This window comes from Poecilia latipinna, unplaced genomic scaffold (assembly GCF_001443285.1).
Source record: "Poecilia latipinna isolate Pla-1442-1.1 unplaced genomic scaffold, P_latipinna-1.0 Scaffold643, whole genome shotgun sequence".
NCBI classification, from domain to species: Eukaryota; Metazoa; Chordata; class Actinopteri; order Cyprinodontiformes; family Poeciliidae; genus Poecilia; species Poecilia latipinna.
Genome location: NW_015113259.1, coordinates 43,359 through 57,333, shown reverse-complemented (window position 1 = coordinate 57,333; position 13,975 = coordinate 43,359). Strand labels below are relative to the sequence as shown.

The following is a 13,975-nucleotide window of genomic DNA, read 5'->3' as shown; positions in this document are numbered from 1 at the left end:
ATGGGAAGGAATGTGACACCCGAGCTTCACTGCATGACGTTTGTCAACAGACTTCAGATTAATGGCGATTTCATTGAGAGAATGCCTCCTAAAGGTGGCTTCATGTTTTTATCATGACCAGAAGTACACGAGGCAGGAAAACAGAAGATGCTCTCATATTTCTCTCCATTATTTCAGTCTAGATATTACTCTCAGCTGGTGATGTTTATAGCTCTGATTTTACCATTTAGGTAGTGCAAATGCCGCTCTCCCAAAACTTTTGGATGCTCCAACAAACCTCAACCAAATGAGTGGTTAATGAGCAGTCCTTTGAAAACTTGCCAACATGGCGACAATGTAAAAACACAAAATCATACCAGGTAGTTTTGGTCTAATTTCTACTGCAAATAACCTTAGTCTTCTTGAAATAAGACAAAACTAACTTACAGGCAACAGTTTTGAGATACAGGAGTGTTTCTAAGTCAATAATCCCTTCATATTGATTAAAAATTACTAGTTTCACTGACAGATTATTTCACTTCTAACAAGGGAAATAATCTAGAAGTGGAACAAGTACTTTCTCAAATAGTGAAAAATTGTAAAAATATGGCTGGGCAATGAATCAAAAGCGATCAATAACAATAGATAACTCTTCTGATTGAATATTCAACATATTCACTGAAGTCAGATCCAGAACCACTCACAGCTAGCTAAACATGGTTGGTGGAATCAACTGGCTCACTGACTCTTTGGTTACCTAGCAACTCATTCCTTCTTTGGTTACCTAGCAACAACCTGTTGAGTAACTGGCGCAGCAGCAGTTTAAGATTTCACCGCTGTGCCTCATAGCTGCTTAAAAGTAAAAAGAAAGTGAAAACAGTGGGTAAAACAGGAAGCATCACCAGTTTGGCAACGTTTCAGATATTTATAGCAAAAAAAAACTAATCAATAATTATCGAGATTGATTGATTGATATGAAACACTTGTATTTTTTTCAGCCGTATCGTCCAGCCCTACATTAAAATGACAATATGGACAGTTTTTGAGGTTTTTCAGCATCATTAATAGGAATTTATTGTGACAATGATGAATTAAAATCTTACCATGATAAGAAATGCATCACCCCTCCTTTTGGATCATTTCTGCCTCCTTTTGTGTTGGCTCTGTTTGTACTGTTCCAGCTGAATATTTGTAATTTCCTGTAGTTAATATGTTTAATGCTTGCTGCAGACCAAGCTGTAAAGACGTTACAGGCCACAAAGGAGCCGCTGCAGTTTATTTTTACCTCCCTGGTGTGTCCCAGAGGATGTCGGCTCAGGAACATTTCTTTAGGTTGCTAAGGCATGCATCTGACTTGACACTATTAGAAACCCCCCTATAAGTCAAAAGCAAACCCTGCACAGTGTGAACAGCGAGGTGAACGAATGAAATGCCCTGAAGGGAGACAATTCAAAGCCTGGAATCTTGTTTTTCTCCTCTGCTGGAGACGAAAGGTTACCATGGTTCCCCTGAACAGCAGGCCCTGGGGTCAAAGGTTCCCTAAAACTGGTAAATAGATGGAAGGCAGCCGGACCGAGACTGGGATGTAATCTTTAGCTCAATAGTGCTAGATGGGCATCTAACTTTATCTGCTGCTTCTGTTTCTGTGCAGTATTCTCTGTTATTTTACGAGTTTAAATAAGTTTATTAACAGTTTTATTCGTTGTCCGCTCCAGAGGAGTGAATAAAACCATTTCCAAGCAAAGGTAGGTGTTCAGGTTGACTTTTAAAGTCTGATCTGATACAGGGATTAAAAACAATGAAGCCTCTGTTGTCAGAGGGTCGCTGTTGACTGATTGGAAAACTTTGTGACAGAGATAAGGAGCTGGAGGAGGGGATGAATGGCCTGTAGAGCTCCCCCACTGCAGCGTCTAGAGGTCACGCTGCTCATGGGAATAGGTCTTTGTTTAGCCAGGCCAATGGTCACTGGACTGTCCTGCACACTCTGCAACGCAGCGGCACATCTGCCAAACAGGCAGCCATCGATTTGTGGCCTTTTCCAGCTTTGCATTCGCCTTGCAGCTGATCAGCTTTTTCATTTCCTTATTAAAGTTCACAGGGGCCAGTGAACTGTGGCTTAATTGATTAATTGGTGTTTTGTTTGGGTTTTTTTAAGGGAAGAGGTGAACTAAGCAAAACAGCATCTGGTAAACAACTGTCATGGAAACGTATCAAACTCGGAAAAGCAAATGTGAAAGCTTGTAGGTTGATTTAGTGAACTTGTTGCCTTCAAGGTCTGACAAGATTTATCAATATTAATGTTATTTAATGTCAATTTAAACTTTTAAGGCAACTGAGTAAATAGGCTTTTCATATGTTTTCATACCAGATCCGATTTTATTTGACTCCTTTTTTGCTTTCTGTGCAAAAAATGAAGTGACAAATGATAGAAAAGTGGCTTTTCTTCAACTGTCCCGTCTGCGAGTTGCACAACAGACTATTAGGACCAGGGTACGAGAATTTTTATTTAATTACAACATTATAATTGTAATTTGAGCAGAATAAAGATGCAATTTTAACAAAAAATTGAGTTAAAATTACAAGGAAAAAGTTGTTTTAATGAGAGAAAAGCTTCTAAAGTTAACTAGATCAAAACTTAAGATGCTCAATGTTCCTCATTTTATTTTTTATTTTTCTCATAAAATTATTACTTCATTCTTCAGTAAAACACATGCTAGCAGTAAAACACGCTAGTCGAACAAGATGGTGGCTGTCGGGCGTGGTGACATCACTCTGAATGATACATTCCCAAAGAATCTGGGGGAAAAAATCCAGATTTTTCCCTAAATTAAATCTTCAAAAACCAAAATTCTGGTTGACTGATAGTCTATTTATCGTCCAGCCCTTTGAGTAAACAAACCAAATTTTCCTTCAACACCAGAAAATCGTAACCGACTGGTTCAGAACAAAACTGAAGCAAAAAAAGATGTTTGTATTTAGCAGAAATAATTATTTGCATAAGTTGTGATGCTTCCTAATGAATGGAGCACAGTGATGGAGGAGAGAGGCTGAACTAATTCCTGCCATTTGCGGAGGATCTTTGTTTGGGCTTGACCTCTCCGCTGACCTTTAGTTTGTTGAGCTGCCACCATCTGAAGTCTGCAGCATGAAGAGTTTTGGTAGATATGCTTCACTTTGGTGTTTAGTTTAGACTGAAGGGTGATCAAGCTGTAAAATAATCCAGAAAGACTTTGTTTTGCATTTCTTCTGTCATTGCATTGTCTTTTATTCAAAAAAATAGCACAGAGAATTTTATTCAGTCTTAAAACTGAATAATCTAATTTTGATATGATAATATTTTGTAGCTGGTTGGTTTTTTGCTTCACAAAGCACCTTTTAAATCCTTTAATGAAAGGTTGGAGTGAAGCGGCAGTGAGCACCAGGACTGGTTTGGGGTGGTCAAACTGGGAGTGTTAGTCGGGATTTGTGGAGGTCAGAGGTCAGAGGTGAGATTGCAGAGAGGGGCAGATGGTCAACTGTTTCTTCAAGCTTTTGAGGAAATGGCAGAGGTATTTATTTTCTGTTTGAGTGTTGCCGAGTTCAAAATGTTTAATCAAAACTTGTTTCTGCACATTTTAGTTAAGTTATGCAAGTTTTAGAGACAGAAAAAGTCAAAAAAAGAAAATAAAACATGACCTAATACCTTTAAATGCTTTTAGGTTTCCTGAAGTAGACATGTTTTACAGACAGAAAATGGAAAAAAGTAGCAATTAATGCTTTTAAATTTACTAAAATAATAGAATAGAATATGATATGCTGAAATATACACTTAGAGACTCAAATCTTATTGATTTTTTTACACTTATCCTTAATAGTTTATCAATAATCAATAAATGTCCCTGTGTTTTTATTTTCTGTTTGGGTGGGGTTGAGTTCAAAATGTTTCATTTATTTTTTTTTTGTAAAGTTAAGCAAGTTTTACGGTCAGAAAAAGCAAAAAAAAAGTGAAAAGAAATAACAGCATTTAATGCCTTTAAATTCTTTTAAATTTACTGAAATAAAAGAACAGGCTAGAATTTGTTGAAACAAATACAAAAAGCTCAGATCCTATAGATTTCTTATTGATAGCCTTAAGTGGTCATCAATAATCAATAACAGTCCCTATGTTTTTATTTTTGTGTGGGTAGGATTGAGTTCAAAATGTTTTGTTTTTGTTTTAGTAAAGCTAAGCAAATTTTACAGACATTAAAAAGAAAAAGAAACAGCAGCACTTAATACCGTTAAATGCTTTTACATTTACTAAAATAAGCATGTTCTGCAGACAGAAACGGAAAGAAAACATAACTTAATGCCTTTATATTCTTTAAAATTTACTGAAATAATAAAATAGCATTTGTTGAAATATATTCAAAGAAGCTCAGATCGATTCCTTTCCATCTAGCCTTAATAGGTTACCAATAATCAATAACCGTCCCTGTGTTTTTCAACCCTCTTCCCTGAGTAGGATGAGAGAAGCTCGTAGCTTTGCCCTGTAGCCACGTCTCGTTGACACATGGTGGGTCTGTGTCGGCCTTTTCTCACCTCCATCGTCACATCAAACAGCCTCCAAGCTAACGCGCTAACAGCTCAGGACTAATTTGATTAAATGGGACCAGAGTGAGGAGGACGTCTGATCCAGGCCAGTGTGCCTCATGTCCAACCAGAACCAAATCAAACCTGTATAAAACATTTATTGTTTGAACTGTGCTGTTCTTCCCTCTGTGGATGTCAGCGTGATTTATAAGCAAGTCGCCGTCAGGCTTGTAAATGTCATAATTTATTGTTTTGTTTCCTTTGGAAGTCCGGGCTCTCCTGCTGTTTAGCACCATAACACCTGGCAGCGCTGCTTACACAGAGACATTCATCATCCCCCCGCGCTCACCACGCTGCGTTTACTGCAGTGCAGGAATTTTCTGCACAGCTTTCTCTAAAGCAGAGGTAGCGATGTGTCAGAAAAAAACGATTTATAAATTTTACTGTGTATTTTTTGTCCAGTTTCTAGTGTAAATAAAAACTGACTTACCAGTAACTTTTCTGAAAGTTACAAGAGCTTGTTTTAAATCAGTAATTGATTAAAGAAATACCAGTGTCACTGGCAGATTTCACTTACAAGACAAAAATCTGTCACGTATGTGACGAAGATTTTTAAATCAATATTAAATAATTATTGGCTTAAAACTTGCTGAAAAGTTACTTTTACGTTTGTTTTGTCGTATTTCAAGTGTAGATATCTGCAGTAGAAACTGTGTTTCTGATGTGTAAGAAGTGTAATTTAAACATAACGTCGTGTCCATCTTCGTTTTGATTTTGTTTACTTGTTTGTTGTGTCTCTGATACAGATTCTGAGAATAAAAGGACTCCAAGTTATAGCTACATTTATAAAGACCTTTACAATTCAGAAATTCTTGCAGTTTGTATTTTTCTGACAAAAATAGACAAAGCAACTTAAATATTTGTAAGACTGAGGCATTTCTGTCAACTTTTCTTCCACCGTTTTGTTCCTTTTGCTGTATTTTTTCTGTCTCTTTTCCCTTCATTTCTGTGGTTGCATAAAAGGCCTTGCTGGTAGTTCCCGGTGGGTCTCATTTACTTGTGGGTCAGTTGGTTGCTGACCCAGGTTCAGTTTCAGGGAAACCTTATCCATGCAGGATGTAGCTGTTCTACTGCAGTCAACACCTTCCTGCAGAACGCGGCTCGTCTCTGGTTTTGGGTCTTAAGGCACGACGTCCACTGACTGACTGACACGGATGGACGCTGCAAATCAATGCTGTGCCAGTTCAGCTTAACAAGAACTAGATCTACATTCAGTTCAGCCAGCTTTAGATGACTTAATTCATGTTCATAGTTCATCACCTAAACATTTTTAATTCACCGTATCTTTCATTTGACTGTCTTTCATATCTTTATTTTCCTGGTTGAGTCTTTCTTTACGTATGAAGTGAAACTGAATGAATTCAACTTAAAAGTGAGTGGAGATTCAGGCCTGCAGTACCAATATCGGTTCTCACAAATACTGCAAAATCTGCCCACAGGTTCTCCTGAAAGAACAGTTAAAAATATCCAGATAGAGCGCCCCCTTCACGTTCATCACGTAAAAAGCAGCATTGATCACTTCAAAGTTCGTGCACAAAACTGTTGTAAAAAAACATTATTTATTCTGATGAATGAAGTTTTAACTGCTTCAAGGCAAGAAAGTAATCAATATTTTTCTGTATTGAATAATTTTGATAATTGTGATATAATTTGAGATTAAAATACTGCTTTCTCAGCTAGTTTATGTTTTAAAAAATGGTACAAAAACAGTAATAAGTACTGAAATTACTGCTAAAAAAAACTGAATTCAATACAGAATCACTTGAACCTTATTTTGGTTTACCTGCACTCAGTTGTGCTTGTTTCTTCACAGCAAAGATTGAAGACGTCCTCTGTGAGATGTACCAACACTTTTGTATAACACAGCAGTAATGCAAAGGAAAACTTTGCAGAGTTAGAATGGATTTTCCTTCTTTTTCCTTCTTTTTTCTACAACATGCTACTTAAGCATCTCTTTTCTAAAACTCAAATAAAAGGGAAAATATGATTAAATTCTTATTTCTTTCCAACTCTCTTCTTTTGTACAGGTATGTCGTCTTTTGCACTCCAGCCGTCGTCCATAGTGGTGGCTGAGGGCTCGGTTGCCAGGTTTTCCTGTAAAATCAGTTCCCACCCTCCTCCCATCATCACTTGGGAGTTCAACCGGGTCGCCTTACCCCTCTCCACGGACAGGTATGCAACGTCATTTACAGTTTAAAATCATGTTTGTTACTTTTTAGCACTTTTAGAACATAGTGGGAATAAGTGTGTTTGCAGAGTGAACATAATTGGACTATTTAGATTTGAACGCATGTAAAACAACAACAGATATATCTGTGTTTGACTCGTCAACCGCCAATCAAAACCAGCTAAGGGAATATTAATTAGTTCCCCATCAGGTTTATTTGTCCCTTTCTAATTGTTAGAGGTATCTGACATGTAGTTTCTACCCTGCCATTCAGAATCACAGTCCTGCCCAGCGGCATTCTTCAGATCCAAGGCGTGCAGCGAGGAGATGCTGGGCACTACCGCTGCATAGCCGCCAACATCGCCAGCCGGCGGCGAAGCATTGAAGCCACTCTCACTGTTACCCCAGGTATGTAAACCCGCACAGGTAAAATTATTTGATATAAATTTTGAGCATCACTTTAAGTGAGCTCGGCTTGGGTTGCTAGGTGATGGGCTGAGCTCGGCTTGGGTTGCTAGGTGATGGGCTGAGCTCGGCTTGGGTTGCTAGGTTACGGTGCAATGCCAGTTGATTGTGACTTAAAAACTGGGACCTGATTTTTTTAAGCACTTGGGCTGCTTTTAGAAGCAGTAGGCCTCAAGTGGTATAACAAAAATGTGGATTTTCCGTGTTTACAGAAACTCTTGATGAAATCACTGACTCTGAGTGTTTGTCTCTACCAAGCTCCTGGCCCCATCCTTCCTCAGAGGCCACGCATCATTGCTGGGCCTCAGAACGTCTCGGTGTCGCTGCACCAGAGTGCCATCCTGGAGTGCCTGGCCACAGGGAATCCCCGACCCCTGATCTCCTGGAGCCGCGCAGACAGCAAATCTATTGATGTTTACAACACCAAAGTGTTGGGCAACGGTAACCTCATCATCACGGACATCAAGCCCCAACATGGCGGAGTCTACATGTGCAGAGCCACCACTCCAGGCACACGCAATTTTACTGTTGCTTCAGCTAACGTCACAGTGCTAGGTAAAGATTCATAAATTCAGGATATTAATTTCATTTGGATGATTTCTAACTTTGAAACTTGGCTTTTGTGCTGCTGTAAAGCACCTCCATCCTTCGTGGAGTGGCCAGAGAGCTTGACCCGTCCGCGCGCTGGCACCGCACGCTTTGTGTGCCAAGCCGAGGGAGCGCCAGCGCCTCAGATAACGTGGTTCAAGAACGGAGAGAAAGTTCACTCCAACGGGCGCATCAAGATGTACCACAGGTCTGTTTCTACAAGGGATTTATCTGAACTTCTGTGTTTTTAAAAATAACTTCCCTGACAATTCAATTTGGTTTGCATTGAATGCAAAGACAATCCTTTAAGAGTGGCTGTAAACCAGTTCAAAGCTGCTTAAATAAATAATTTACTCTTGTTCCTACAGTAAAAAGGAAACTGAATAATTTACAGCAGTGTAGATTGGATTTTAGTTGGTTTTCCAATAATGTGTTCCTGCTCCTTATTTAACTGTCGCTGCTTGTTGCAGTAATTATAGACCGACAACACCAGAGAAAACAGGTCTGCAACCTTTACAGACCACAGACAAATAAACAAGTCTAGAGCCACAAATTTTACATAACTTTGTTAAAGGACAACTTCAAAATGTTTAACCAGTATCTACAATAGGAAATTTGTGTTAGTTTTTAAAGAACCACCATTTTATTTCTGTTTTTAGATTTTAAAGCAAAGCAAAACATAAAGCATTTACCAGAAGAGGATTAATAACTTTTCTTTCATGATGTTTATGGAAAAGGATTTAAACCAAATAAAGCACTTAGTTTCCAAAGTAATAATGGGAATAAATAACAAATATTACCAATACTTGTCATTCTATTGTTGAAATTTAATGCAGGATTCATTCAATACAAAACTATCCCTCAAAAATAGCTAAAATATGCATAGGTTAATATTTTAGCCAAATTATTAAGAGTCACTTCCACTACAAATGTATGTAATTGGGATATTGTGCCAATGTTGAAAAAACACAATTGTGCAGTTGCGGTGTTTCCATGAAATAAGAAGTTGAATTAAAATCAGACATGAATAGGCTTGTTCAAGTAAAATCAAAAAAAGGTATTCCTTTCCAGTTTTGCACAAAAACCTTTTATCAAAAAACGTGACTTTTTTTCAAAATTGATGTGTTTCATAAAGCAAATTTATTCCATAATTCCAGTTGCTGCACTTTTAAGGTTGATGGAAACGTAACTAATGTTGAATGTTTGAAGAGACACTTGCGGCTTCACTGGTTTCAGGTTTTTAGAACGGGGAGCCTCAGGCGAAGAGAAACGGCTTTTATGATCTTTATTTTTGTATCTTGTAGCAAACTGGTCATCAACCAGATCATCCTGGAAGACGATGCCATCTATCAGTGCCAGGCAGAGAACGAGCTGGGCTCGGTCCTGTCCATGGCGAGGCTCATCGTGGTGATGTCAGAGGACCGACCGAGCGCGCCCAGAAACATCCGAGCCGACACCGTGTCCAGCTCCGCCATCCTGTTGGCTTGGGACAGACCTCAGTACAACTCTGACAAAGTTATTGCATATTCTGTGCACTACATGAAAGCTGAAGGTAAATAATGTCTCGATACTTTGGATTTTGAGTCATTCTTTTCTTTCCTTTTCTTCGTTTTTGTCAACCTGAATAATTTCAAGAGGGATAGTCTTTTTCTTTGCCTGATAATTCACCCTGAAAAGCTACAGGAACGCATTGTAGCAGCACAAAAACCTTCAAGTGTTTTAGATTTCCGCCGATAACAAAACTCGCATTCAAGCACTGCTACGTTTCCCAAAAAATTACACAGTACTTAACGACAAAGCTGCTGACTTTCCTTTGGAAAGGAAATGTACAGACTTCAACTGGAAGAAAGGACCACCTGCATGGTGTTGGATAAAGAGGTCAAAACAGGAGCTGAGCAAATTCTTTCTGTTTCATTCCTGAAACCCTGACATCTGTCAGGGATTTTCAGCTCTCGGTATAGATTTTTTTTCCCAACACAATCACGTTGGTCTCTTTCAGGAAGAATAGCTGTCCATTGACATTGACAGAGTATCAGACAGTGCACTCTGCACCTGAGGTTGTTGACAGAGAGGCTCTGCAGAAAGGAGGAACTAATTAGTCTGTGTGATGGAGTGCTCAAAAGTGTGTATTCTGCGAGGCAACAAAACGGTGTGGATTTGACAGAAAGGAAAGCATTGTTTCTTTTCACTGAAGCTTACTCAGGCTTTCGGTCTATTTGGAGGGTCTTTTTGTTTACTCTGAAGTATTTTGTTTACCAGGTCAAGAATCAGTGCTGGTCTTTTTTTTTTCCTTCCCTGTGCCACAAATCCTGGTTGAGAATTTGCAGATTTTAGTCAGTAACTGATTGTAGCTCTCAGGAAATATTAACATCATTATACCTAATAAGACTAATTAATTTTATAGCAGGTATTAGATGTTAATTATGGACTTGGTTTCCTTTTGTATCAAGGTTTTTGGATCTGATTGGAGATTTTGATAAAGTCTCAACATCTCCTAATCTAATCTTCTGTCCAGGATTAAACAACGAGGAATATCAAGTAGTCATCGGAAACGATACGACTCGCTACATTATTGATGACCTGGAGCCGGCCCGTAACTACACCTTCTACGTGGTGGCCTACATGCCCATGGGAGCCAGTCGCATGTCGGACCACGTGTTCCAGCACACGCTGGAGGACGGTGAGGCCTACACGCACCAGACATTTTAATCAGCAAATCAATCAGTTTAATTGGTTTTTAAAAGCCAGCTCGGTATCCTAATTTGCCTGTAAAATTAATTGCATCTAATGGATGAATTGTATACCTTTAGTGACAATTGCATTGAAAAGAAGGAGGAAAAATGATCACATTACAGGTTTTTTTTTCTGTTGTTGTGCCAAAATTGTAGAACAAGTTGCCATTAAATATTTGGCAAGTGTGTTCTGTTGCTGTTTTTGCTTTTGACAAAATGTGAATTGGTTTGTTGTTTTCCATTTCATAACATCTGTGGTCTTTTTACTATGCCTTACTCTGCTTTTAATGTTTTATTTTGTTATTGTTGTCTCGGTTTAGCTGTTCCTATTGTACAGCACTTTGGGTAAACATATTATGCTCTACAAATAAATTGGGCTGCATTGGATAACTTACTATGAATTAACTAATAACTACTTCTATAACAAAAAGGTAAAGTAATAAGGCGACAAACCACCAGATAATCCACCAACAATCACACCAGAATCCTCTCAGGTCAATTATAGAGGGCCTTGTGCTGTTTTTGCTCTGGGAACTAGTTGTTAGATGTTTGGTTTCTTTACGCTCGTCTCTTTACCTTAGAGGCCCGAACACAGAGGAAAACACGATGGTCTCTTTTATTCCATGTCTACAGGTTCTTTAGATTCAGAAACGGACAACGTGCTTGGGAATGTCTCCCATCCCAGATATGAAAAACAAAAAGGGATTGCACTCAGAAACAGATAAAAATAATGTAGAAAATAAAACTTTAAGCTTAAGCACATGTTGATCAGGTCCGTGTCCATTGAGGATGAAAGTTTCTATTTACGTCTCTTTGAAAACAACACAGCCTATCGGGACAATGAGAGACAAAATGTCTTGACAGACTGTTCAGCCAATCAGAAGTGGATTTTGATGTAACCAGGGCAACAAGTACACCAAACTTTTATGGCACCTGAAAGAGACAACCTTCAGCAGCTGCAAAGTGCCTGCATACTGTAGTTTTGGTCTCACTTTTTTTTCTTAGCAAAACTATATCACAAATTTGTAAGGTCAGAAAAAGATTTATTATTTTTGAGAAATTGACTTCAACTATGGAGTCATTTTGACTAAATCATAAAATCCAGAAGGCTAGTTAAAGAGGAGCAAAGGGTCTCAGTAGGTGAAAGGTTAAATCCAAAGGTTGGATCGCTCTAAAACCAGGTAACCATTAATATATCAAAAGAAGATTAATTTGAATTTTCATGCTTGATTGATCTGTACAGCATGAAAAATGTATCACATAATCATCTAATTTCCTGTTAAAATTCTGGCTGATAGTTTATTTTATCTTTCTTGGAAGACCAAAAAGCAGTTTATCAGTTTGAACTGTTATAAACTGTACATTTGTTTTAGTGAAGCAAAAATAATCTAATTTATAATCAAACAGATCCTTTGTTGTCAAGACCTACTTATATCAGCTCGTTATTTTTGTGCAACTATTTTATGCTCCAAACTTTACCTTTAGGTTAGAGCTGCCTTTTATTTCATTTCTGAAAACCATTTGTTTCACAATCTATTCCTGTATTTCCCTTTCATAGTTCCTCTCCGGGCGCCGGAGCTCAGCCTGACCAGCCGCAGCCCCACAGACATCCAGGTGTCTTGGCAACCTCTTCCCATGAAGCTGAGTCGCGGGCGGGTTTCGAGCTACCGCCTGTCCTATCGCACCAGTTCGGAGAGCGCAGTGTCACAAATAGAGCTGCCTGGACAGAAGACCCAGCATCTCCTGGAAAACCTGCAGCCGGACACCATCTACCTCCTGCGTCTCGTAGCTGCCACCAGCGTAGGATGGGGAGAGCAGTCCGCTTGGACGTCTCACCGCACTCCGAAGGCATCGAGTGCTCAAGGTGCTCCATTTTCATTCGTCATGAGACTCGAGCAGGACAAAAAACTACTAACTTTTAGTGAAAACCTTAAGGTTGTTCAGATACTGAGTTGGCGACTTCCAGACTTTAGGTTCATGCTGTTAGGTTTTCAGTATTAGTTCCTAAAGAAACAAAATATTAGAACATATTTTTAAATGCTAATAATTTAGATTATTTTTTACTAGTCATCTTTAGCCCTTTTACACTTAAGTTTCAAATCTCTGTCTGGATATTTTTGCTTATTTTGTCTCAGTTCTTTAAATGTCTTTTGAGTAAATATATTTGCCCCATAACAACTGGAACTTTCAATATCTAGCAAGTTATTTTTGCAATTCACCGTCTATTAAAAGATTGTTTCGATAGATTAATTTCACTCCCTGCTATGGCAGGTGTGATTATTTAAGTTGGTGAAGAATTGTACAATTGTACATAATTATGCATTGTGTCACTATAAGTGTTCCTCAAAAGTATTCATGTCTCATGTGGATACAACAACCGGATTGTGGAAGCAGATTTGTTGAAGAGAAATATGAACATTGCTGTCTGAGCGCATTTCCATGTGAAACATGGCATCAATCCTTTGACCAATCAAACACTTTGCACAGAGTTTTATCGAAATAGTTAATTTGGTGTTGAGCAAAATTAATTTTCACCATGCCTCTTCATCAATGAGTCGATTTTGGATGAAGCATGTGGGGTTTTTTTTTAATTCCCTGGTTCAGAGTCATCAGAGGAAGAGCGACCATTACTGGTTGTGTTCTGTGAATCAGAAAGGCACGGCTTATTCTGACTTGCAGAGACTAAAACGATGTAAAACCTTGGTAAATAAATGTCCAGTATCCTGCTTCAATACATAGGCGTTTCTAACTCTGTCTCTGTGCAGTTCCACTTGCTCCTGAGCTGTACCTGGAGCCTCTGAACTGCACCACTATTTCAGCTCGCTGGCATCTGGCGCCCAGAAACTCGGCCAGCGTGCGCGGCTACAGGCTCTTCTACCACGAGGAAAGTCAGCCGGAGAGCGCTCCACTCCAGCTGCAGGCCTCCGCTCACAAACACACCATTGAAGGCCTGGGTGGGTTTCGCTTCAGATATTACTTTCTGCTTTTTACGTAGACTAAGACTCCATTAATTATCCTTTCACTGTTTCAGGGAGATCTGTTTTTATTGTGCCCTAAACCTTTAACAAACACTCTGTAATTTAAAAAAGCCTGAGGTATATTGAATCTATATATTGGTTTTATTTGTCTATTGCCCACTGACTGGTTTCATCACTTCATCATCCAAAGTTATTGCCCTCCAGTTCTCAGAGACCAACTAAAATAGTTTGGTCTAGGTTTAACTACAAATGTACAGCTGGAGGAATTATTGGCATTGCAACAATCAAACCCTTCTTTTAATTGTTTGCATGTTTCCACTGGTCATTTTAACAATTTGTCTTTGGTGATGAGGTTCAAGTCTGGATCGTCTCCTTGCCTCTACCATTGAGCTAAATCGATTTTATCAATGAATCAAATCTCTGGTCTTTGAAGGTTAAATTTTTTGTAAATCTAG

The 13,975-nt window shown here is 38.8% G+C and overlaps 1 protein-coding gene across 1 annotated transcript in view; it reads left to right on the top strand.

Moving 5' to 3' along the window:
- prtga (protogenin homolog a (Gallus gallus)) overlaps nt 1-13,975 on the top strand; it is a 34,702-nt gene that overhangs the window by 5,363 nt on the left and 15,364 nt on the right. Inside the window, exons 3-10 of the mRNA XM_015043644.1 lie at nt 6,618-6,762; nt 7,032-7,165; nt 7,481-7,777; nt 7,859-8,018; nt 9,115-9,362; nt 10,326-10,490; nt 12,101-12,406; nt 13,308-13,496. Of these exons, the coding sequence (XP_014899130.1) occupies nt 6,618-6,762; nt 7,032-7,165; nt 7,481-7,777; nt 7,859-8,018; nt 9,115-9,362; nt 10,326-10,490; nt 12,101-12,406; nt 13,308-13,496 (1,644 nt within the window). The remainder of the gene's footprint in view (nt 1-6,617; nt 6,763-7,031; nt 7,166-7,480; nt 7,778-7,858; nt 8,019-9,114; nt 9,363-10,325; nt 10,491-12,100; nt 12,407-13,307; nt 13,497-13,975) is intronic.